General features: G+C 45.5%; 1 protein-coding gene across 1 annotated transcript in view; it reads left to right on the top strand.

Annotated features, from left to right (window-relative positions):
- Positions 1-731: 731 nt before the first annotated feature.
- FH (fumarate hydratase) overlaps positions 732-26,346 on the top strand; it is a 36,482-nt gene continuing 10,867 nt past the window's right edge. Inside the window, exons 1-6 of the mRNA XM_026654153.1 lie at positions 732-907; positions 11,510-11,644; positions 15,971-16,081; positions 17,292-17,468; positions 20,401-20,583; positions 21,926-22,091. Coding sequence (XP_026509938.1) covers positions 776-907; positions 11,510-11,644; positions 15,971-16,081; positions 17,292-17,468; positions 20,401-20,583; positions 21,926-22,091 — 904 coding nt within the window. The 5' untranslated portion in view covers positions 732-775. The remainder of the gene's footprint in view (positions 908-11,509; positions 11,645-15,970; positions 16,082-17,291; positions 17,469-20,400; positions 20,584-21,925; positions 22,092-26,346) is intronic.

Below are 26,346 nucleotides of genomic sequence, written 5' to 3'. Positions count from 1 at the left end.
AGATCCCGGTGCAGCGGTTCGCTCCGTGCTGACATTCACACCAGTCGGGCCGAGCAGCTCCTACCTGCCGCCCGCTCAGAGCAACTCTCCCGGGCGGGGGCTCCCAAGGCAAAGGCTGTTTTCCGGCACCAGCGGCCCCAGGCTGCCCCTTCTCCCGCTCGCTCGAGGAACGGAGGCGGCGGCGGCCGCAGCTACGACCGGCCCGAGGCCCCAAGCGGAGCCCGCCTCATGCTGAGGCCTGGAGACCGATGTAAGAGCCGCGGGCGTCACCTCACCGCGACCCGCCTCAGCAGGCCCCGGCCCCCGGCGCTGCTCAGGGGCGGCCTGCGCCGAGGCGCTGTTCCCCTGGGCCTTGTCACCCAGGGGTATCGCCGCCCGCTCGGCCCCTGACCCCCTGCCCGCTCCGCTCCCGCGCGCTCTTCACTTGCGCCGTCGCTATTTCCCCGCGCAGTGCGCGCCCCTTGCCCCAGGAAAGGCAGCAGCTGAGTTGCTAATGCGCATGCTCAGCTTCCTTCAGCCATGCGTAGTAGCCTCCAGGAGCTGCCGCGGAGAGAGGGGAGGGGGATAGGAACCGGCCCCACCCCTTGCTGCGCTTCTCGCAGCTTGGCAATTGGCCTCCGCGTGGTTGAGCCCGCCTCCTAGTGCCCGCTCCCGGCTGTTGATTGGTCTGCCTAGAGGCGGGCCTTCCTTTCCCCATGGCACTTGCTGTCAGAAAGTAGCTGTGCCCCGCCCCCTTCCCGGCCCCTGTGTCGCGGCTTCCGTGCTCCCGCTCACCATGTCCTGCTCACTCCGGCCCCTGCAGCGCCTGGGCAGCACGCGGGGGCTCCTCGCGCTCCAGCCGCCGCCGCGCGCCGCTCTCCTGTGCCAGCCTCAGCGGCGGACGCTGCCGCCGCGCGCCGCCGGGATGGTGAGGACGTGTCCGGGTCTCGCGTCGGGCACAGGGGGGAGGGGCGGTGACCTCTAATTGCTACCGCCAGCCGCCCCTCCCCCCGGGGCTGTGCGGGGGTCGAGATGAGGGGACACGCTGCGGCCTGGCGAGCGGGGGCCCCGGGGCAGTGGGGCCGCGGTCGTGCAGCCTCCCCCCACTCAGCCTCGGGCTACCGCGCGGGGCGGGTCTGTGGGACCCGAATTTGATCCTGGGCCTGTTAACCCCCCACCGAGCTCGGGTCCCGCCGGGTCCGACACACCTGGCTTGGGAGAGCTCGGCTGCAGCTGGCGGAGCCTCGCCCTCAAGCGCCTGGACCCCGCGGTGATGGGCGGCCGAACCTCTCCCGCGTCCAGTCACCGCCGAGCAGGACGCGGGACCCGAAATGGCTTGGCTGGGTGGGCTGGTGCGCGCCTGGGTCTTGCACCGCTGTCGCTATCTCCGGCCCTTTCATCCTTCCCCGGGACATCGCTAGGAGAGGCTCGTAGCTGTGAAGATAGGCCTGGATGGAAAATGGGCTAACGTGTTTAATGGCTCTTCCTGGGGATGGGGCACCCTCCGCCACTGAAAACCCTTTGAACTGCACAGCAGTGCTCACCCCAGGCTGACGGTCTATAGTCAGTTGCAGTAAATGAGGGTCATGTTGCAGTCTAAAAACACACAAGCTGTGCAAATACGAGATTGTAAATTTTACAATTAAAATTCCCTCCCTTTCAGATAGGGAGAGGAAAACTGCACCTCAGGTTTCAGTCTCCTGTAACGTCACTTTCCAGATCTTCATCAAATTGTCAAAAGCTTCCAGGAAAAAGTGGGGAGTTAGGATAGGACATTGTTCCTAAAACAGGCTTTTTAAAATGTTGATTCTGTATTTTTACAGTTTAATGGAGTACAAAGGGACAAACTTCCAAATTAATGAACAAACCAAATTACACTATTTTGAAATGTGGGGGAATTGGAATTCAATATTTAACTTAAAACAAACAGACATGTAACTTATAAACCACTGGCCTATCATCACTCTGATAATTTTGTTTGTGTATCCCTCCATATTTTCCTAGCACATTTTTTGCGTAACTAAGATCTAATAAGCAACATGCATTCTCTGAGCTGTGCCAGACAAACACAGGACTTGTGCTGTAAAACAAGCTTGTACTGTCATTCATGATATAGTTGACTGATAGTATTTAAACTCTTATTAAAAAATTAGTGGGAGACACCAGTTGTCCAAAGTTGCATTCTGAGTGGACCTTTCTGTTGTCACATTTGTGCTCCAGCTCACAACTGGGTACGCCTGGGACCTCATCCCTCACATTAAAACTTAAGTTTATCCCTATTCCTGTGTTGTTTCTTGGGTGAGGGCAAAAAAAAAACCAATGTAGTTAAAATAAACTGTTTGTCATAACCTCTGGTTTGAAGTAACTAAAAAAAAAAAAAAATGCATACAGGTTTGAGTTGCAAAACCAGTTAATTCTGTAATCAATATTAACTTCTGCCTTTCCCAACGCTACTTTTTCTCGTTTTTTGCTGCCTAGCTGCCTGAGGAATGGAAGTACCGTGAAAACCCACGAAAGCTTATGCTCAAATAAATTTGTTAGTCTCTAAGGTGCCACAAGTACTCCTGTTCTTTTTGCGGATACAAACTAACACGGCTGCTACTCTGAAACCTGTCCTTTTTTGGTAGAGGGTGAAACTATGTTAATGAGAATACAGTAAAATCTAATGGTTTGGATGTCATTTAATTTTCTGATAACTAATCAGGAAGTGTTCCTCAAAAAGTAAAAGTGGAGGATGAGCTCAAACAGCCTTTTGAGTTTGAATGGAAAGCTTTATGTTTTGGTTTGTTTTTTACCCAAACATTTCTTGTAGTAAAGGTGTTCTGAAAGAACACACTTTTTCAATCATAACTGAAGGGTTTTCACAAGGAGCACTTTGTTTAGTCACCTGAAGGTAGTAATCATCATCCAGTTCTTGATTGCTTGCTTACACTGCAAAATCATAAAGATGTGAAGTAAAACTGAAGGAGCAGAAAATTCCCTTAAGCTTTCAAACAAATTGTATCCAAAGATGGATAACTTCTCACAAATCACCTTTGCTAACTTCATTGACAAAAGAGAGTATGGAAAAGGCTTCAGGGGCATGAATGGAAGTAATGAAATTTAAATATTCTTAATTCTCCAAAATGTCACCTGTAATTTAGGACAGTAGAGAAAAGGTGTATATAACGGTTCCCTATTTTTTCATTATGGGGAGCTACTTCTTACAGTGGAAGGATACATTGCAAACAAACTGCATTTTGTAAAGTGTGTTTTTGGGTGCGGGGAGGGGTTAAAATCAATGAGCAGATACAAGCCACTTCAAGATGTGCACTTTTCCTAGTGTCTGGAGACATGTAGCCAAATACACCAATGTACATAGACCCTGCCATGACTTTCTGCTGTTTTGCTACCATAGAGCTAAACTGCACATCATTTAAAGTGATATACTTTAAACTGAGGCTGGAAAGGCAGCATTCCTTCTCTCCTCAGTTGAGTGCTACAGAATATACATTTCTGTTTTCCAGACTTTTGAAAGTTAAGACGTGATAGTTATAATGTAAGCAACAAATAAAACTAAAACTTTGAAACATTGTCTGTGTCAGAAGAGCAGTTGAAGAGTACAAATAGTTGTTGTCTTTTTATTGTGCTTTGCTGCACAAATGCAGCATAAATTAAATGAGGTGAAAGAAATCTTTCTAAAAACTGCTGCTTGTTGAAACTAGAATAGAATTTTTCATCGTGGGCATTATTGCGATTGTCCTGCCCTTTTGAGTTCTCCATTGCATTATGGTGCAGTGAGTTTTAACATCAAAACCGTTAGTCACTAGCTAAGAGGTAAAAGTACAGTTATGTTTGCTTAGATTACTTAAGCTCTGAACTGTGTTTTTGGCCAGAGGACACATGAGTAGGACTTTTGACAAGCTGGGCTTTATTTTATAGGGTAGAGCATGTCAATTCTGAGCTGTGCCTTGCAGGAGGCATAACACAGCAGATTTAAACCAGAAACTAGCAGACTTGCATAGCCACCTTGGCTTCTCCTTGACATAGAAAAGCTGGAGTAGGACTGATTTTAATCATGATCAAGGCTTGGTCTACACTACAGAGTTACGTACAAGCAGTTTACGTCGATCTAACTCTAAGGGCTTGTTTACACTGGCAAGTTTTGTTGCCAAAAACTGCATTTTGGCGACAAAACAACGATAGCGTACACACTAAGAGGTCCCTTTTTTCGGGGAGGGGGGGGAACCACCTAGATTTGGCAACAAAAAACTTCCACCCCTGCGAGAGACCTTTTCTTTCCCCTCCCTTTGTTGTCGACAAACAGCCAGTGTAGACACCACAGGTTGGTTTTTTTTTTTTCTTCAATTTTATTGGCCTTCAGAAAGTATCCCACAATTCCCATGCTGCCGCTCTGGTCAGCGGTTTGAACTCTGCTGCCCTGCAGCCAATTTGCCCCTCCCCCTTGCAAGCCCTGGGATTTTTAAATCTCATTTCTTGTTTGCTGGCTTCTCAGAGGAGTTTCCCAGGTGAGCATGGCTGGCTATTGCATCAAACGCGCTGCTGCTTGGACCTCCGCTGAGTTGTTGGATCTGATCAGTATATGGGGAAAGGAGTCTGTTCAGTCGCAGCTGTGAGTGACCCGTAGGAATCAGGACACATATGGGCAAATTTCTCGGGGCTCGTGCAAAAAGGGCTATGATCGGGACATGCATCAGTGTAGAGCGAAGATAAAGGAGCTGAGACAGGCGTACCATAAGGCGTGGGAGGCAAACCATCGCTCCGGTGGTGCACCTAAGACTTGCCGCTTCTATAAGGAGCTGAACGATATCCTTGGTAGTGACCCCACCTCCATCGCCGATTGCCCCGTGGATACTTCGCATGCAGCTGAAAGGGGGGGTAACCTGGAGGCTGAAATTGTGAATGAAGAAGTTGAGCTAGAAGAGGATGTGGTGCTCCCAGCAGGGTCACCCAGTGGGGCAGGAAGCCAGGAACTTTTCTCCACTCCAGAAGTGCTCAACGGGGAGCAGGAAGCAGATGAGACGCCGGGTAAGTTGCTGTGGCTTGTGTAGGGAATCGAAAAGTGGGAGGCAGGTAGTGTTTTCTGTGGGCTTAACATTTCCCTGTGTAGCTAATCTGCATGGCCAAGCAGGGTATTGATGGACATGGAGACCTTCAGGGAATCCTCCAGAGAGAGGCTCTGGAAAGTTTCCAAGAGGTACTTGTTAATCCTCTGCCGCAGATTCCAAGGGATTGCAGCCTCGTTGGTTCCCCCATTGTAGGAAACTGTACCATGCCATTTAGCAATCACTGGAGCTGGGACCAAAGCGGCACATAGCTGAGCTGCATATAGACCGGGGTGAAAGCCGCAAGCATTCAGCAGCTGAGCCCTGGTTTCCCTGGTCACCCTCAACAGAGAGATGTCAGCCAGCAGGTTGGCCGCCTGTGAAAAATTGTGGGATAATTTTAGAATGAGTCCCCTGCAAAGGTGCCCTGAAAGCCGTGATCTTTTTGTCCGTATGCACAACCGCCTTCCCCCCCCACCCAAAACTCACCATGATTGGGGTGCTCGCAGAGCTATGTGCCTGCCTAGAGTCTCATCAGAGAGAAAGTGATTTCTATTAGGAAAATACCCTTTCAATTGTTTGCTGGAATGTAACAATCCCTCTTCTGTTCAGCACAGACCTTGAAGAACATACCACGCACCCCTGCGGATGGGCTGCGGCAGATAAGAAAAAACCCTAGGCGCAGCAAAGACATGTTCCGCAAGGTTATACAGCGCGATGAGAGACAGACCAGGGAACGAAAAGATTTCTGGGAAGCCAAAAGGCACGGCAGAAAAGAGAGTGCCGCTTTTGCTAGGCAAGCGACAGAGGATGATAAAAGTTATGGAAGATCAGACAGAGATGAACTCGGATCTGCTCAGTCTGCAGAGACTTGAGCAAGTGCTACTGCAGCAGATGCACTGTTCTTTGCCAACCCCACCCCCCTCTATGCCCACACATTCCTTTTCACTTCACAGCACTCCTGAATTTCCCCATCACTCCACCCCCTCTCACAGCTTGCACAATGATAGCTGGAGCTACACACAGTTGTGACGTTTTATCCTTTTTAACAATAAATGAAGGCTAAGGTATTTGATGGTACAGCATTTTTATTCTGTGTTCTACAAAAGCGTATAGCAATCAATTCACTCTCGGGAACAGGTTCCTAAAGCATTGTGTTGCACGTATCTTGAGCCCCAAAATTGTACATGGATGCAACAGGGAAATAACTCCAAAGCAGACATGTGTTACTGCCCCTCATTGTCAAAGTGGTTCCTCAAAGCCGCTCTGATGTTAATAGCAGCCCTCTGGGCTCCTCTGACAGCCCTAGCATTTGGCTGTTCAAACTGTGCAGCCAAGCGCTCTGCCTCAGTGCTCCACACCCGAGCAAACATTTCACCCTTAGATTCACACAGATTATGCAAAGTGCAGCACGCGGCTATGACCATGGGAATATTATCCTCGGTAAGGTCTAGCCTGCCATTTAAACACCTCCAGCAAGCTTTCAAATGGCCAAAGGCACATTCGACTACCATGTGGCACCTGCTCAGCCTGTTGTTAAAACGCTCCTTGCTGTTGTCCAGGTGCCCTATGTAAGGTGTCATGAGCCAGGGCTGTAAGGGGTAAAATGGGTCTCCCAGGATTACTATGGGCATTTCCACATCCCCCACTGTGATCTTGTGATCTGGAAACAAAGTCCCCGCCTGCAGCTTTCTGTACAGGCGACTGTCCTGAAGATGCGTGTTTCATGCACCTTTCCAGACCAGCCTGCATTGATGTCCATGAAACGCCCCCAGTGATCCACAAGCGCCTGCAACACCATGGAGAAGTATCCCTTCCTATTGACATATTCAGAGGCAAGGTGGTCTGACGCTAAAATTGGAATGTGTGTGCCATCAATCGCCCCGCCACAGTTAGGGAAACCTACCTCTGCAAAGCCATTCACTATTTCATGCACATTTCCCAGAGTCACAGTCCTCCGCAGCAGGATGCGATTTATTGCCCTGCACACTTGGAGTAATGCAGCCCCAACAGTGGACTTTCCTACTCCAAATTGATTTGTGACTGACCGGTAACAGTCTGAATTCGCCAGCTTCCACACAGCGATTGCAACACACTTCTCTGCCAGAAGGGCAGCTCTCAATCTGGTGTCCTTGCGCCACAGGTCGGGGGCCAGATCAGCACATAGCTCCATGAAGGTTGCTTTACGCATCCTGAAGTTCTGTACCCGCTGGTCGTCATCCCACACCTGCATGACAATGCGATCCCACCAATCAGTGTTTGTTCCCCTAGTCCAAAAGCGACGGTCCAACGTATGCAGCTGCTCTGTGAAAGCACAAAGCACTGATAAGTTGCTGCTGTCCATATCACACTCGGGTGCCTGTGATTCATCCTCTGCTAACTTTGTGAGTAACTCTGAGAGTAACTGTGCTGCCATGCACGATGTCCTCATGACAGCTAACAGCGCATAAGAGAAAAATGCGGGATCCATTCTCTCTCACTGCAGATGTTGGCACGCACTACAAAAGAATGACAGTTGGAAAAATGGCACGAAAGGAAGCCAGAGACCTTTGGAGGGGTGGGACACAAAGCGGTGCATGACGGTACATTTTGCACATCCCAGTATGCGCCGTGCTCCGTTTCCACGTTCCCACAACACCTAGCGATGGATGTTGTCGCCAGGCACTGTGGGATACATACCCATAGTCCATTGCACTCACTGTTGACAAAGGTGCCCCAAATGTGGACATGATCTGTCGATCGAGGGAGCAAATGTAGACACGCTTTGGCAACTGTTTTTGTCGATGTTTTTTCCTTGGCGACATTAGTTGGATCGAAAAAACTTGTCAGTGTAGACAAGCCCTAAGTGTCTACACTCAACATTGCTCCCACTGATGTAAGTCACCTCCTACACCGACCTAATAACTCCATCTCCGTGAGAGGTGTTGCACTTAGATCGATGTAGTTAGGGCGATGCAGTGTCTGTGTAGACATTGTGTTTCTTACCACCTATTGGCTGTGAGCCCTGCATGGGGTGGGGAAGTGCTCCAGGTGTCAGTGCCTCACAATGCCCCACACAGTTAAGTCGGCGTAATGTGGACATGAACCACTGCAGTAATTACTGTGGTGCCTGTACAGTGACCTAACTTAAGTTGACTTAATTTTGTAGATCAGACAAGGCTTAAATCAGCAAGCAGAAAATCTTGATTTAAATAATGGATGTTAATCTTGTTTTATGTTTGCACTTTTTAGTTATTTCTATTAAAGGAATTAGACACTTTCAGATAAGCAATTATATAGCTTCATACGTGTATCCAGATTCTTCATTTTTATAATTGTATTATCTTAAAAAATGCTGAATATTCATTTCTTATTTACTAGATTATTTTTCTTGTGATTTGTGTAAAGCTGCATTTGGATGGAAATTGGAAATCAAGAATACACAAACAGTATTCAAAAATGTTTTGGTAGTTAACTAAAACTATCTTAAATGTGCTGCATATTTAAACACTTTTTCTTATCAAAACATGTCTTACATTTAAAATTAACTGATTTATTAAACATAGGAAATATTAACTGTAGTCAATTGATTTTTTTTTTTTTTTTTTGTTCATCGTGTCCTTCAGGACCCTTTCACATCTCATTTTTATTCATAGATTAGAAGAGGAAAGCAGCTTTTGTGCTTTTTCAACTCCCCATCAGTTTCTCAATTTTGAGTGAACTAGTAATTGAACTAAACTAGCTGAATAAACTGAAATGAAGAAAGTATTCTGTCTTTACCTGCAGAGGAGGCTATTTGCTGTCAAAAGCTGGTTTAGCATTTCAGGAAACTCTGGTTTGACATGCTTAGCCAGTGACTTCCACCAGTTTGTTGGTTTGATTTTTCTTTAATATGTCACAGCAAATGTACTGCTTGAGTATTGTTATTTAATTTAAATGATTTTAATATAGTAAGTTTAAACCTTAATATATGTTAGTCATAATTTCAAATTTAGTTTCAAATAGGTTTATTTTTAATAATGTATTTAATTTATTTAAATAAATAGCATTTCTGTTTTTGTTTTTAATTTAATTTATTTTTATTCATCCTGATACAAATCACCCCAGACATGATTTATCATATCCTTAGAAAGAAGGCTGTTTGGCTCCATTATGCCACAGGAGAACTGTAGGAAGAGCTATAGTGGGGAGTGGGATCAGGACCTTCAGTTCTAAGGGTACGTCTACACTTACCTCCGGGTCCGACGGCAGGCAATCGGTGTTCTGGGATCGATTTATCGCGTCTTGTCTAGACGCGATAAATCGATCCCGGAAGTGCTCGCCGTCGACGCCGGTACTCCAGCTCAGCGAGAGGAGTATGCGGCATCGACGGGGGAGCCTGCCTGCAGCGTCTGGACCCGCGGTAAGTTCGGACTAAGGTACTTCGAATTCAGCTACGTTATTAACGTAGTAGCCAGGCCTAAGTAGTAGCATGCAGAAGGATAAACTGAATATATGTGTGTGTGTGTGTGTGTGTGTGTGTGTCTGTATATATGTTGTATACCCAATGTGTATGTAGCCTGTGAAATTCACTGTGACAAGATGCAGTCACATAGTGGACTTCTTAAAAACATTTGCATTGCTTTAGGTGATACCATTTGTAGTTATACAAAAATTAGGTTAATCCAGATTAACTCAGGAAGAAATTCTTTACCCCACCTCTTACAGATTTGCATAATTGAGTGTGCAAAATGGGGCTTTTTGCCTGTCTGAAGCATCTGCTGGATAAAGAGTACTGATTTGATGGACCACTAGTCTGATTGGTTATGGTGATACTTATATGTTGGAACACAGGAAAAAATTAGTCTTTGAATTGTTGAAGTCTGTCTGTCAGAAATGATAGAGTTAAACACTGGATCACCCTTAAATCAAAGAAATTGATCCTTCAGTTATGATTTCATAAAAACATATTTTTATTTGTGAAACATGCATTCTGATATTAGTGATGGTTCATAGGTAGTGGCCTGTTGGCTGTGGTCAGTCCTAGCTGTTAATTATTTTAATTTTCCCCATTGTTGACACTGGAACTTTGCAAGTTTTGAGAAATAGGTTCTGCCTCAGTGGAACTTAGTTTTTTTTAATTTATCTAAAAGGTCATTTAGTTAAAATTAATTTACATCTTTGAGTATATCTTTCTGGTGACTAGCTGTTGGTATAGTGGTGATTTCAGTATTAGATCTATATTCATTTCCATCAAGTTTCAAATTTGGCTGCTTCAATTAGGTGCCCAAATAGCACACCTGGGTATTTATGGAACCAAATACCAGTTACAGATACTTCAGAGCTGATTTGAATATCAGTGCCTGGCATGTGTATTAATACAAAGGGTAAGTTTAGTCACTGTCCAAGTGAAGCGTTGGCTGTAGTAAGACTAAATATAGAAAATGTTCAGCAGATGATAGATCGAGTGTACGTGAATGATCTAGGCAACTAGAGTAAGATAAAGAAAACTATGAGGAACTAGATTATAGTTAGAGTAAGAAGCATGAGTCTTCTTTTACATTGTCCTCAATAAAGGATTCCTTTTTCTCCCCTACGGCCAAATAAGAAGGCAAGCATTATTGATTGAAGAGGATGGATGGTGCTTCCTTCAGAGAAAATTCCTGCTGTTCCTAGCTGAGAGAAAGGAGGGCCAATTGTGCCCTGCTTTACCTGGTGGAATCCCATATGGTTTTGGTCATCTCACCAAAATTGAACGTTTAAAAAACAACAACAAAAAAGCTTTAACTCTTCAATATACAAATAGGTCAACTAAAATGTATTTGCTCCTGGCTATATAAAATATTGTAACAGGAGTATATAATATGCGTTGAATGTTGTATGAAAACTTTATTATGGACATTTTCCTCTTACTGTACGACTACTATTGTTAACAATAATAACATGCCTGGTATCCTAGGGCTTCAATAAAAATGGACCCTCTTGTCTCAGAGCAATGTTAATTTTTAGACTGAGTTTTCTCTAAACACGTCACATACACAGAGATCTGAATTTTGTACTTTCAGCTTTTTAAATTGAAGCCAGCAGGATAGGTGATTATGCTTTAAGTGAATTGGTAATTTGTTGACTAGAAGCAGATGTGTTCTTGGCTCAAAGAAACTGAATGCTTCATAAGGATGAATTATTCCATACAACAGGCAGGAGAAGACTTGTCTCTCTCAAACCACTTACTACTGGCTGACCATGATCCAGTACTGAATTATGTATTAACCATATTAACACTTGTGACTCTTCTCTAGTGCAGTAAAGAGTGCTTCAAAACAAGAAAAATGTTAAAACATGGAAAACCCTGGGATGCAATGTTAAAATTTATTTCATGGCCAGCTGTGTGTGTCTGTAGCATTCTCCCCCTCCCGCCCCCCCCACCATTTGTGGGCTTATCTTGTTTCATTTTACTGGGTATGAGGTATTTATTTTCTTTCTAAAGAAATTTGCTTACCTGTATTTTTTTTTTTTCCCCTCCTCAGGCCAGTCAAGACTCTTTTAGAATAGAATATGATACCTTTGGTGAACTAAAGGTCCCAAATGACAAGTATTACGGTGCCCAGACTGTGAGATCTACAATGAACTTTAAGATAGGTGGTGTTAGCGAGAGGATGCCAGTAAGTAACTTGAATCTATGTTGATTTTTATTTTTTACAGTATAAACTCATTTAAACATAAGAATAAGTCTGTTTTCCTTATAGTCTTGCTAGGAACTAGTTAGGAATACAAGATTAACAGTACCTTTCAATTATGATTGGAAGGCTCAATCCTTATGTCAAGGTCTTGTTCGTGTTTGAGTGATTGCACATGTCTATACCACTGTAGATGTGTGCATGCCTCATGCACAGATGTGTTTTTGTCTCATTGATCCTGATCCCCAGTACTGAAGAAGAAACCCAGACGGGGTCTTGTTCATCAACCTTGGTATCGAAGCTAGAGGCAAGTGTGTGGCAGAGAGAGCCGCAGCAGAAGCCTCGCCTTCGAAGAGGGGTTTGCTGCTTCCAGAGCCTGTGTCAAGGCTGTCCTCTAAGAGGCGTTTAAGGAGCCAACAGTCGATGCTGCTCCCATCTACTCCAGAAGCATAAGCTGCCGCAAGAGACTTGCTTAGCCTCTCGGTACCAATTTCATCAACACTGGAAACCATCCAACCAGTTCCTGTTCCTGCAGCTCACCCCTCACTGCACCGAGAGGCCCCAGTACCACTATCTAGACTTCCTCCCAAATCGGTTTTATCTAGAGGGAAACCTCACATAATTTTTCCGGTACTGCCATCCCCGGGTTCAGGATACCTTGCTCCAGTACTGTCTGCATCAGCGCCTCCATTATCGTAAGCCTCTGACTCCTTGTTCACTGACTTGGACGTGTGGGCACTTATCCTCCTTCAAGGTCATCAGGTCCATGGACAATGCAGCAGCCTCAGTGTTGGCCTTTTCCTAAGGGGCAATGGCCCTGACAAGGATGGGTTCCGGGTCCATACCAGAGACCACTCTGGGCTCCTTGGAGTGTCCCTCCTTTACCCAGGACCTCACTTCAACCATCTTGACAATCATGGGGAGCTCATTGGACACAACGGCACTGGGAACATCATTCACAGATACCCAACATTGAGTCAGGCACCAGGCGCCGTGAGCATTGATGTCCAGTACTATGACTGGTCACAGCCAATTAGGTCCTTCTTGAGTAGCTTTTCCACTATAGATTATGGCAGTGTTTCTCAAACTGGGGTTGCCGCTCATGTAGGGAAAGCCCCTGGCGGGCCGGACCGGTTTGTTTACTTGCCCCGTCCGCAGGTCCGGCCGATCGCGGCTCCCACTGGCCGCGGTTTGCCACTGCAGGCCAATGGGAGCCGCTGGAAGCGGCGGCCAGTATGTCCCTCGGCCTGCGCCGCTTCTAGCAGCTTCCATTGGCTTGCAGCGGTGAACCACGGCCAGTGGAGCCACGATCGGCCGGACCTGCGGACGGGGCAGGTAAACAAACCGGCCCGGCCTGCCAAGGGCTTTCCCTACACGAGCGGCAACCCCAGTTTGAGAAACACTGGATTATGGAGTTGCCACCAGTTGCATCCTTGTCTTCGCACCAGACAAAGCTATTGATTCAATGAGAGATTCATCTCCTCTGGAAGACCACAGAGCCCACCAAGATCTCCTGAAAAGAGTGGCCTCAGTGCTTGGCATCCAGGCAGAAGAGGTACATGAGAGTTCTCACAAGTTGGTGGACATGCTAGTGTCTGGCACCTCAGTTAAGGTTTCTCTGCCAATCAATGAAGCAGTAATGGAGCCGGTCAAGACTCTTTTTTGGCTCCCACAGCAAAATGAGCTGAGAGAGAAGATACTTCCTTCCCTCTAAGGGGATATGAATGTTTTTACACTCACCCCTCTTCGGATTCTCTTGTAATGGCAGCCACCAATGGGCGGGAAACACAGGGACAAGCCTCCATCCTTAAGAGCGAGGACTCAAAAAGGCCTGACTTGTTTTGTCGCAAACTTCATTACTCGGGGGCCTGCGGCGAAGGATTGCATACCAACATGCGCTCCTGAGTTGATACAACTACATGCTCTGGGAGAACATTGCTAAATTCAAGAACAATTTACCAGAGGATTCCAAGCAAGAGTTCTCAGTAATGGTGGAGGAGGGTAAACTGGTCACCTGCACTGCCTTCCAGGATCTAGTGCGGATTCGGTGGCTCAAACCATGGCATCATTGCTATGAAAAGGCGTTCATGTTTATAGTCTTCCGGACTACTTGCTGAAGTCCAACAGACCATATAGGACAGGGGTGGGCAAACTTTTTGGCCCAAGGGCCACATCTGGGTGGGGAAATTGCATGCAGGGCCATGAATGTAGGGCTGGGGCAGGGGGTTGGGGTGCGGGAGAGAGTGCAGGGTGTGAGAGGGGGTGCGGTGTGCAGGAAGGGGCTCAGGGCAGGGGGTTGCAGCAGAGGAAGGGTGCGGGGTATACGAAGGCTCAGGGAAGGAGGTTGGGGTGCAGGAGGGGGTGTGGAGTGCGGGAGGGGGCTCAGGGCAGGGGTGCAGGGAGGAGTGTGGGAAGGGGCTCAGGGCAGGTGTGTGTCAGGGGACTTAGGGCAGGGGGTTGGGGTGCGGCAGAGGGTGGGGTGCGGCGGGGGTTGGGGTGCTGGCAGGGTGTGGCAGGGAGCTCAGGGCAGGGGGTTGGGTGCAGGAGGGGTTTGGAGTGTGGGCTCCAGCCTGGCGCCACTTACCTTGAGAGACTCCGGGGTGGCAGCGGAGCGCACCTGAGTCAGGGCAGGCTCCCTCCCTGCCTGCCTGCTTGCCCTGTCCCCGCGCCGCTCCCGGAAGCAGCCGGCACCACATCCCTGCGGCCCCTGGCTCAAGTACCAGTTGTCGACATTTGTAAAGGAGCGACTTGGTCTTCAATTCACATCTTCACTTTCATTACACCATTAGCTGTCACGCCAGAGACTATGCCAATTTCAGACGGGTGTTTTACAATCACTGTTCAGGTAGACTCTGAACACCCTTCCGTAGCTGTTTCTGGAGCATCACAGTGGAATTGACAAGTTCATTCAAAGAAGAAGAAAAGATTACCTACCTTCCTGTAACTGTTGTTCTTCAAGCTGTGTTGCACATGTCCATTCCACGACCCTCCCTCCTTCCCTTTTCTATTGGAGCACATCCAGTATGAAGGAACTGAAGGGGGTCAGAGGTGGCTCTGTGCTCTTATACAAGCTTGTAGTGGTGTGCAGCAACAGGGGGTGCTGGAGCCATCCCAACAGGTACCACTGAGGGAAAAATATCTCAAACATCTGTGCATAAGGAATACACACACCTACAGTGGAATGGACATGTGCAACATATCTTGAAGAACAACAGTAACAGAAAGGTAGGTAGCTTTTTCTTCCATGGAGTGAACTGTTGAATCATTGAGCCTGCCCATAAAGAAATTACTGAAAAGTTATGTTAAACTTTTTTTTAGTGATTTTTATTGTGGTACTTACCACTGAGGATTTTTTAATAGCAAGTTTGAATAGAAGACTGTGGTTTTAGTTTTGCTGCAAATTTGTTTTATGGATTCTAAGCTTTATATAAGGCAGCGGTTCTCAAACTGTGGGTCGGGAGTCGGGACCCCAAAGTGGGTTGCGACCCTCTTTGAATGGGGTTGCCAGGGCTGGCTTAGACTTGCTGGGGTCCAGTGCGGGAGCCCCAGGGCCAAAGTCAAAGCCTGAGGGTTTCAGCCCTGGGTGGCAGGGCTTAGGTTACAGGACCCCTGACTAGGGGCTGAAGCCCTTGAGCTTCAGCTTTGGTCCCCCTGCCCAGAGTGATGGGGCTCAGGCTTTGCCCCCAGGGTAGTGGGGCTTGGGCAGGCTCAAGCTTCAGTCCCCCCTCCTGAGGTCATGAAGTAATTTTTGTTGTCAGAAGGGGGTCGTGGTGCAATGAAGTTTGAGAACCCTGGTATAAGGTAAACAGAATTATGGACAGTACCAGTTATCTGTATTAAAGAGTTTAGTCACTAAATAAAATGAAGTGCTTGTCCTCTGTGTAGGTTGCCTCATTTTCTCTGCAACTGGACAAATTGAAACAATATAGTGCTAGGGTACCCACAGTTTTCCAGGTATATACTTGCATATACTTTGAAGTGAAACCTGTAATAAGACCCATCTCCAAGAAGGCAACTGATTTTCTGATCTGTAGGTGTGAGTGTCACTTCAAGACACACTATATACCAAAACAGAGTTTTAGTACAAAGGAAAAAGACTTGCAAAGTACTTCTTTACAATTTTTTTCTGCACTGCTTGGTCAGACATTATTTCAATGGATGTGTTAGCCATACAGCATGCGTTGTCCTGTGGACTACCTGATTGCCTCCTTGCTAGATTTAGCTTTAGAAGGAGTTATACAAACCTTGTGACTTCCTGTATTTTCTATACATAAAACATTCACATCTTTAAACATACTTTTGAAATTTCAGGTTCAAGTTATAAGAGCTTTTGGCATCTTGAAACGAGCAGCTGCTGAAGTAAATCAGGATTATGGTCTTGATCCGAAGATTGCTAATGCCATCATAAAGGCAGCAGATGAGGTAGGAGGAAAGCGTTCAAAACATCAGGACTATACATCAAATTATTTCAGTGTAAAATAGCTTTCCATAGGAACAGATGATTCTGAAAAAATGCATGGATTCCAAAGCCAGAAGGGACCACTGAGATAATCTAGCTTGACCTCCTGAATAACACAGACCTCAGACATTCCCCAAAATAATTCCAATAATTCCCCCAAACTATCCAGTCTTGATTTTCAAATTGCCAGTGATGGAGAATCCACTATGACCCTTGGTAAATTGTTCCAATGGATATTTACCCTCACAGTTAAAAATGTACACCTTTATTTCCAGTCTGAATTTGTCTAGCTTCAACTTCTAGCCATTGGATAATGTTTTACCTTTGTGTGCTAGTCTGAAGAGCCCATTATCAAATATTTGTTCTGCGTGTAGGCACTTATAGACTGTAATCATCCTTAACCTTCTCTTTGTTAAGATAAATAGATTAAGCTCCTTTAAAGCCTGTTTTCTAATCCTTTAATCATTCTTGTGGATCTGCTTTGAACCCTCTCCAATTTATCAACGTCTTTTGCTTCCTGAATTGATACGGTAAAGCATCAGTACTGGCAAATGGTTTTCTTTACAGGATTTGTGAAGCCACCTGTCTGACAGAAAGCAGAAGCTTTAGTTAGCAAGTGACAGCTGATACCATGCTACTGATGTTGGGTCTATTGTTCATAGTATGCCTGATTCTTTCCCTATATAGGGCCATATCAGTAGGCCTTGAGGTTTCAGTGGAAGCAAGCAGCACAGGATCACTTGCATTGGATCTGGATGACTGCTTTTCTGACTTGATGCCAGTCTAGAGAACTAAAAACTGACTTCCAAATGCCTCCTATCCAAATTATATGCTCAACCTGGAATGGGCGAGCCCATGTAGGGGGACTGCACACCCATGGATCTTGATCTCTCTAGAAACAACTGCATATCAGTATTTTGGAGATGATGGTCCTGAACATGCTAAGCACCACCTGTGACCCCAGGAGTGTGTTCAGTTCAAATGGGCAGTCAGGCCCCCAAGAGTGAATCAATCCTGTGATAATCTTCTCACTAATTTCTGAATTGGGTAGTAGCTGATCAGATTTTCCTTTAGTGGGGGATGCCCTGTTTGCTGCTAATCTTAACAAGCATCTGGGGAAGGAAGCTCTGATTGTATGGTTACAGAAATTAACACATTCTTATTTTTCTATAGGTATCTGAAGGTAAATTAAATGATCACTTTCCTTTGGTGGTGTGGCAAACTGGATCTGGAACACAGACCAACATGAATGTAAACGAAGTCATAAGCAATAGAGCCATTGAAATAATGGGAGGTAAACTTGGAAGCAAGGATCCAGTGCATCCTAATGATCATGTTAATAAAAGCCAGGTTATTATACATATTTTCAAATATTTTTGGGGGGTTGTTTTGCAAAAAGTAAACCTTTCAAGTTGTGGTTCTTACTATAAAAATCCAAAAATTCTTCTGAGGTACTGTTTATTTTTATTTTTGTGTATTTGATACACAAATGGCTTGTTCGGGTCTGAAATTTTAGACCTATTCTTTAAAGCTTTTATTGAATTAAGTGGTGAATTAGCTGGATGTTAAATTATGCTTGTTTATACTTACAAAAACAGAATCCCTGCTCTGTACATTTTGTTTTTTCCTTGTATCCACTTTACCACCATATTCTGCACCACTGCACAATGTAGAATTTGCTCAGGATTAATGTTCTGCGCAGAATTTATTTTTTTCCTGCCGAATTGGTGCTGCAGAATTGGCTGCCACTAGGGGGCACTAGACCCAGCAGATCCCAGCTCCCCAGCTCACAATGCACAAGTGCGGGAGGCGCAGGTGGGCTGCGGTTCCCAGGTTTGCTGGTCCCGCTCGGTCACATGGTGTAGCTGGGCCCCCTCCCTGTGTGGCAGCTGCCAAAGCCCACGAGCTGCGCCCTGCGGGGAGAGCCAGGAGCAACAGCTGGGAGTTGCAGGGGGGCAGGGGGACCTGCTGCTTTCTGGGAGGGGAGACTGAGGGTAAGGGGGAGGCCTGTTGCGGGGAGGGTGTGACTTGAGCTGTTCCAGGAACAGTTGAACCTTTATATCATCCCCCCAACTAACAGCAGGTACAGGTCGTCTCTGCCCAGTGGGACAGTAACTAAGCTGTATGGAGCAGAGCCCGCGGCTGGCCTCTGGAGAGGAGAGGGGTGCGGGTGTCTGGCCCCGCGGCTGGGCTCTGGGAGGGAGGAGAGTGTGGGTGTCTGGGCCGGGTGGTCCCGTGCAGCCCCCTCCAGCACTCCCCAAATACCCCCCCGCAGTACACACATCCCTCCAGCACCCTCCAACTGTACCTCCCACCCAGCTCCCTTCCCACCCCCGCCCATCCCAACCGCCAGTGTCCTCTGTTCGGGAACTTGAAATATGGTAATCCTACAGGGGCAGGGCAAAAAAAAAGAGAGAAACGACTAAAAGAACAGAGGGGCAGTTTTTTCCCCCAAGATGTGCCTAGCTGGCATGTGTGACACCCCCAGACTGAGGTGCCTGACAAAAGCATGACAGAGAAACAGAAACTGGGTTGTTGCAGAGGTTTCTTTAACTCTCTACTTTTGGGGGAATCTTTTTTGTTGTCCATATTGTTAGACATATTTGCTGATAGGTGTTTTGAAATTAATTACCAAAATAATTGAAACTGGTGTATTTTGTAGTCTTTTGACAAAATATGCAGAATTTTTCAGAATTTTAAAATATTGTGCTTTTTTTTTGGCGTAGAATTGCTCTAGGAGTAATATTCAAAGTTTCTGTGTCATACCTGATTTCAAGCAAGGATAAACTTTGTTGGGCAAATGTTAGTTTGACTTGTCTACGCTTAGGGACCAACAGCAGTGCGGTTACCTAGATTGCTAGCCACCAATGGCTCAGTCAGGGCTAATCCTAAGTATAGACAATCTGAAGTGATCTTCTCTTTGGCAGTCCCAGTAGAGAAGGACTGGAAGGGAATGGAAAATAAACTATTCATATCCCTTAGGTCTAGGGCTGAGCTGTTGTACGTGTTGCATCTTTTCTGTTGATTATAGATATAGGGCTTGAACTTCCAGGGTTGTCAAATTTTGTGAGCTTTCACATGCAGCTATGCTTGAATAATGATTACTAGCAGTCAAGTTGCTAGCTATTTTGCAGTTGCAGATGAAATAAACTCTTAAGTCTATAGGTCAGTAATCTGATGTCACTCATGCTTTGTCTCAGCACATTAGGTTAAATTCCTTGGCCATCAAAAAGTTGTCCCTTTTTCAGTTGCTGTGGTGGGTGTAGCTAAGCTAGCTCCTTTGAGAGTTAAATATAATAGTGTAATGGATTGACAAAAATGATCAAAGTGTTGCTGTCTTATGGATTTTGTTTTTGTTTATAATATTTCTTCTCCCTGTAAGTTCTTACATTGGGGTTTGACAGCTGCTGCAGTAGAAGAGTCTAACTGTAGACTTATAGCAGTCCACTGTATGTAGATATTATGGAGCTCCATTACATGGTACTTTCTCTCCATTCTTATACTTTGGATCAATGAAATAATTTAACAGTGTTGACATTTGACGTATAGTAGTTGACATCTGTGTTAGAAGCAGTGAAAGGAATGGGTCAGTTCATACCTCAGAGCTATTTTAGGCCATCTGCACACTGAAGCTGCTTTGGTTTCACTTTGTTTCCCATTTTGAAGGTTTTCTTGACAATGGTTGCAGCTAGAGACTCCTTTTAAATGAAAGCTGATATTCAGGAGAACAACTGAGTGGTGTGTCTGTTGCCTCTTTCCCCAATGAACTAGTTCTGCAGGTACACCCCATGCTTTGGGAAACAGTGTTGTCATAAGAATACAGATGGGTTTTTTTAAAAGTCACTGATATAATTTTTAATCAGTTCACTGCACTTTTTACATCTTTTCTTCTATACTAGTTTAAACTACTACAGTAATTCTTTCAATTTCTCGATTAACTTTTATTTGTGAACCATATTTAATAGCCACTTAATACATTTTGCACTTCTTCCTTTTTTTAAGAAGGAACTTCTTGGATGGTCTTGTGGTTAAGGCACAGGACTGAGATTTGGGAGGTCTGGGTTCTTTCTTGTCACAGGCTGACTTTTTTGACCTTAGACACATCACTTAATTTCTCTGTGCCCCAGTTCCTCATGTGTAAATGAGGTTACTACTTTCTGACCTCACAGAGGTTTTGAAGGTAAATCCACTAAAGTGTAAACCTACTATATGAACCACTCAGGTACTATAATGAACATTAAAGAAAAGCCTGTAAATAATAAGACTTGAACTTCCTTCACAGAGCTCAAATGATACGTTCCCAACAGCAATGCATATTGCTGCTGCACAAGAGGTTAATGAAGTGTTGTTACCTGGACTACAGAAGCTACAAGATGCACTTGAAGCAAAATCCAAAGAATTTTCCCAAATCATAAAAATAGGGCGCACTCATACACAGGATGCTGTTCCACTTACTCTTGGGCAGGTATAAAACACTAAGCAATATAACCTTGTACAAAAATGTTATCCACTTGTTTGGAGCATTGTTGTAAATTAATGGAGGTAATTGTTAATTTTCATCATGGCACAAATTTGCTCAGCAATTGAAGACAAAGTATTGAAGGTCAACAGAATCTTGGTTCACAATATTTTATTATAGGTTCATATTTACTGAAAATTTAATGCACAACATTTCTTGGGTGTTTTGCATGCAGAGCTTCAAGAATTTTCTTTGACCGGTGTGTGTTCTTTTAACCAGTGGATTTAAAGGAAAAAAATCACTTTGAGTAGACTATATCAAGACCGCACAAGTAAACGTAAAATATATTTAAAATGATGAAAGTAGACTGACATTTGAGTATTACATATGCTTCTCTTTCTTTTCAGCCAGATGACCAACATTATTGAAGGAGTTTGGTGGCTGGATAACTCATTAATGCAAATGTAACACTATCTGCAAATATTCAAACTGAAAACAATAGTACAAATCTTTTTCTAATATTTATGTGGTAATAATAATAATATGTTCAGACAAGTGATTTTTTTTCTGTTGATGGTATCCCCTTATGGGAACAATGTCAAGCTAAAAATTGTGTTAGCAGTTATTTCTATTGCAGTAGGATCCAAAAGGTCCAGTCAGATTTAGGCCTTATTCTATAAATTCATAGAAAGACTGTTCCTACCCTGTACACTTTCAAAGTCTGAGACTTTGTCTACACACAAAGGTCGTTAGTTTAAATGTGTTTTTGAACCAGTTTAGTTAAAGCTCTGCAAACCTCTGTATGGATGCTCCTTACTGGTTCAAGAATGGCTTATATTGATCTAGCTTAATTTGGTAAAGAATTGATTGATTATAAATTGAGATCTAAACTAGGTTTAAATCTATATGACTGTCCTCACAGGTTTTGCCCTGGCTGAAATAATTTTTTAAACCATTTTCAGTTAAACTGATTCAACTTTGTGTGGCAACAAGTCCTAAAACTCCCTGATCTTGCAGTCCATACCTGTATGGAATATGCTGACTCATTGCACTCTCTGAGTTGATTGCAAGATCAGGGCCCACGATAAGCAACCTCAAAAAGGTGAAAGGAGAAGGAAAGAGACGATCTATATACAGATATATGCTGGTTGGATCTCCACATTTAGGTGCAGAACTATTTCCAGTACATGAGCAGTCTGTTAACCTACTCTGTTTCATAGTCAAATTGGATAGAGACTATTGCTTAGAAGTTATTTTTAAATAAAAGTGTTATGTGATGTTAAATTACAAAATACCAATTCTGGTCACTAATTCTTGGTTTTCTCCTTTTTTTTTTTCCCTTTCAAAGGAATTCAGTGCTTATGTGCAGCAAATTAAATATGGTGTGGCTAGGATTAAATCAGCCATGCCAAGAGTCTATGAGCTGGCAGCTGGTGGCACTGCAGTTGGTACAGGATTAAATACCAGGATTGGTTTTGCTGAGAAGGTTGCTGCTAAAGTGTCTTCACTGACAGGTAAGGATGACCTAAAAGAAGAGATTCTTCTTCAAGTGATTGCATAGGTGCATTCCATTCTTGGTGTCTGTGCACCTAGCATATGGCTGTCAAAAACTTTTTCCCTCAGCAGTACCCATTGGATGGCTCGAGTTCCCCCTTTTGCCACTGCATGCAGGTATAGAGGGCAGAGCCACCACAGCCCCCCTCATTTTCTTCTTACTGCCCAGAATGGTCATTGGAACCCTGTTCAAGACCAGAATCGGTTTTTTCTCTCTCTCTCTCTCTCTCTCCCTCACTCCCCCTCTCTCTCAGCTTTTGTGTATAGTACTGTATGTCATATAGTTAATAAATTTTAGTGGTTTAAAAAAAATTCAGACTGACTGTTTTTCCCCATTTGAGGATTTTTTTTCTGCATATGGTACCCAGGTAACCAGGATTCAAGCCATGTGCTTCTTGCTTAAGGCCTATGCTAGTGAGTGAGCCTCACAATAGCTGCCTGAGGTGCTTGGGTGAAGCACACGTTAAAGGGCAGTGCCACATTTGCAAGGAGTTCTAGCCTAGAATGAAGAAGGATGGGGAGGCTAAGCTGAAATTCCTGCCGATGGAGGCAGCACTCAGGCTACTGTCAGACCTGTCCCGATTTGACTCTGTTGTGAGTGCTGCAGCTTTGGTGAGAAGCATACTTCCAACTTTAGTTGTATCCTGGCACCAATCTCCCTCACTCATACTGAGGAACAAATATGAGACTTCCAAAGAAGCCCTGGTCGGGGCAAGGTCTTCACCTTCTAAGTCTGCTATGGAGGGCAAGAAGGTATTGAGAAGAGCGCACCTAAAACCTCCTCCAAATCAGTGCCTAGGTTGATGCAGTTGGCTCTGGTGCCACAGAGAGCACTATAAAGCCTGGTACCAGAAGTGGCACTGTCATCATCTTCCACACCTCAGGAGACTGTCTCAGTGCTGAATACCCTGGAGGCATTTGCGGCGGCAAAGAATCTGCTCTGCTTCTGAGTGCCGGTGTCACCATCATCCCAGGAGTGGGATCCCTCAGCACTGTTGTCCTATCTGGAACCAGTAGTTCAACCTTTGGTACTGCAGCTGCCTGCTTCCCGCACAGGTGGCCCTTTGGTACCATCCAAGGGGAAAGCCACAATGATGACAATGCTCCACCCATCACCAGGTTCTTGGCACCAGTCTCTGGCACCCACTGGATCAGCTCCTCCGTGATCAAAGGGAAAGGAAGTCTTTGTCACTGGATTTGGAGGTGAGATTGTATGTCTCACAAGCCAGAAGCAGGACCTCCAGTCTCCTCACAGATCCTCCCTTCCTACTGAAGGGTCGCAGCAGTAAGCTGGAACTGCCATGTGAATGTGGCCAGGTCAGTGGCCATCTTGAAACCCTTAGGGGTTTTTCCCACCTTCCAGATCTTTCCCTCACCATGCATATTCAGTCCCCTCATCTAGAAGGACAGAGTCTGCTCACCAGAGGGCTCTGTCTAGAGTCCAGTACTGGGCCAAGTACCGAGCATCAAGAAGTCATCACAGAGCCGGAGCAACAGCCTATAGAAGAGATTCTACCACCTCCAGTCTAGGCTTCCTCTTTGTTCTCTCCAGACAAAGCTTTTCTGTCGGGCAACTTCTCCTCCTCCTGATGATTTTAAAGTTTATCAGGAGCTGTTGAAGAGCATGACTGCAGACTTGGGTGTACAGGCCGAGGAGGTCAGGGAGAGTCGTCACATTGCCTGGTTGGCATTTTATCATCTGTTGGTCCCTCCAGGGTGGCTCTGCCAATTAATGAGGCAATGCTAAAGCCTATAAAGGCTCTGTGGGAGACTCCATCTTCATTGCATCCCCCCTCAAAAAGGGCAGAAAGAAAATATTATATACCCTCCACAGGTTTTGAATACCTTTATACTCACTCACTACTGGGCTCATTAGTTGTGACAGCAGCTAATGAGAGAGAGAGAGCAACAAGGGCACCAGTCTACCATCCCCAAATCAAAAAATGCTAAAAGGCTGGACTTATTTGGCAGAAATATTTATTTGACAGGTTTTACGGCTGTGTATTGGTAACCAACAGGCTGTGCTGGGGTGGTATGATTTTAATTTGAGTTTCCATGGAGAAGTTCAGAGAGCTGCTTCTGGAGAATGCCAGGCAGGAATTCTCTTCAATAGTCAATGAGGACAGACTAGTTGCGAGAACATCACTATGGGCAGGGCCAAATGCAACAGACTTAACAGCTAGAACCATGGCTTCCATGCTCACCATGGACATCATCCTAATTGCAGCCTTCTGGTCTTCCCTATGAAGTCCAAAGTACAATTCAGGACTTGCCATTTGAGGGTCCCTCTCAGTTCTCAGACCAGATGGACAGCAAGTTCCTTGAACTTAAGGACTCTAGTGCCACCCTAAAGTCCTTGGGCTTGTACACAGCTGCCCCAGTCAGAAAGCACTACTGGCCCCACCAGATGCATCGGCATTCTGATCCACCTCCTCAACGGGAGTTGTCCAAAAAGAGGTCCAGGGGTTATAGGCATATGCATCCCCCTTCTGCTGTTTCGGCTCCAGCTCCAGGCCCTTCGAGACACCCAGGAAGTACAAAACATTCATTTTAATGGGCTGGTCAAGGTTGCCATGCTAGTCTCCATCTCTCCAGTCCCAGACTCCCTCACCTTCACAAACCATCTGCACTTCCACAGTGCTTGATCCCAAATTACTTTGGACTAGTGGGTCTTGAACTCTGTGGAGGGTAGGATATATGCTCCAGTTTGCTTCTATTCCTCCCCCTCCCTCTTCTGAGACCATTCTCATGAGGAGCCCCTCATTCATCTCTCTTCAGTTGGAAGCCATAGAGTGGGTTCCACATGGTCTCCTTTGATATCCCTGGTACCACCGTCCCTGGGCTCAGGCTACCTCTCTCCAGTCCCAACTGGTTGTGCCCCACTGATGTTGGACATTTCAGATTCTTTCTCTTCAGATTCAGAGGTGGATTCATCTGTATCCCATTCAAGACAGAGGGCGTACTCTCCATCACAGACTTGGGGACTGCAGGTCATGCAACAGTCACAGCACTGGCCACCTCCTTCTAAGGAGCAATGGCCCATTCAAGGCTGGGTCCCAGGCCCAGATCAGTGGCCATTCCGGACACCGCAGGACATGCTTCTGGGACCTCACCCAACTGTCTCATTCTTTGTCTTCGAGACTGCTCAGCGGGATTGGCACTGAGAGCATCATTCTCCAGTAACCAGTACCAAGCAGACAGAAGTCACTCCCCACCACAAGTCATGGAGCAGCCACCACCTCAGAATCCTGTGACATCCTCTTCCTCGTGGCCAGACAAGGCTGTTGAGGTGGCAAGCTATTCACCAGCCCCAGAGGACCACTGGGCTCATCAAGATCTATTGAAAAGGGTGGCCTCTGTTCTTGACGTTCAAGCAGAGGAGGTGCGTGAAAGTTTTCACTAGTGTCATTATGGTATCGGCCAAAGTGACTGCCGATTACTGAAGCCATTATGGAGTTGGACAAGGCACTGTGGCAGACACCATCTTCCTTATCTCCTACAGCAAAGCAATTTGAAAGGAGATAATCCATCCCCTCAAAGGGTTATAAGAATTTCTGTTCTCACCGTCAGCCAGGTTCTTTGGTGGTGGGCGGTGGCTGCTAATAAATGGGAAAAACCAGGACATCAAGCATCAATGCTGAAAGGCAAAGATTTGAAGAGAATAGACTTGTTTGGACGCAAACTTTATTCTATAGGGAATCTAGAGCTCAGGACTGCAAACCAACAGGCACTCCTGAGCCACTGTGACTTCACTCTCTGAGAAAACAATATAAAATGTTTAAAGACAAGTTACCACAGGACTGTAGGCAGGACTTTGCAGTAGTGGTAGCTGAAAGCAAGCTGGTTGCAAGAACTCTCCAGGACAGTTTTCGGATAAGACAAGTGATAGGCTCCACAGCCTAAAACAGGGGTCGGCAACCTTTCAGAAGTGGTGTGCCAAGTCTTCATTTATTCACTCTAATTTAAGGTTTCGTGTGCCAGTAATACATTTTAACGTTTTTAGAAGGTCTCTTTCTATAAGTCTATATTATATAACTAAACTATTGTATGTAAAGTAAGCAAGGTTTTCAAAATGTTTAAGAAGCATCATTTAAAATTAAATTAAAATGCTGATCTTACGCCACCAGCCTGCTCAGCTCGCTGCCAGCCTGGGGTTCTGTTCACCTAGGCCAGCAGCAGGCTGATCAGGGCCTGCGGACGGGACCCCAGACCTGG

The sequence above is a fragment of the Terrapene carolina genome, unplaced genomic scaffold, assembly GCF_002925995.2.
Source record: "Terrapene carolina triunguis isolate 2854851 unplaced genomic scaffold, T_m_triunguis-2.0 Scaffold183, whole genome shotgun sequence".
NCBI classification, from domain to species: Eukaryota; Metazoa; Chordata; order Testudines; family Emydidae; genus Terrapene; species Terrapene triunguis.
The sequence above is the reverse complement of the archived record's forward strand: the minus strand, read 5'-3'. Positions and strand labels throughout refer to the sequence as shown.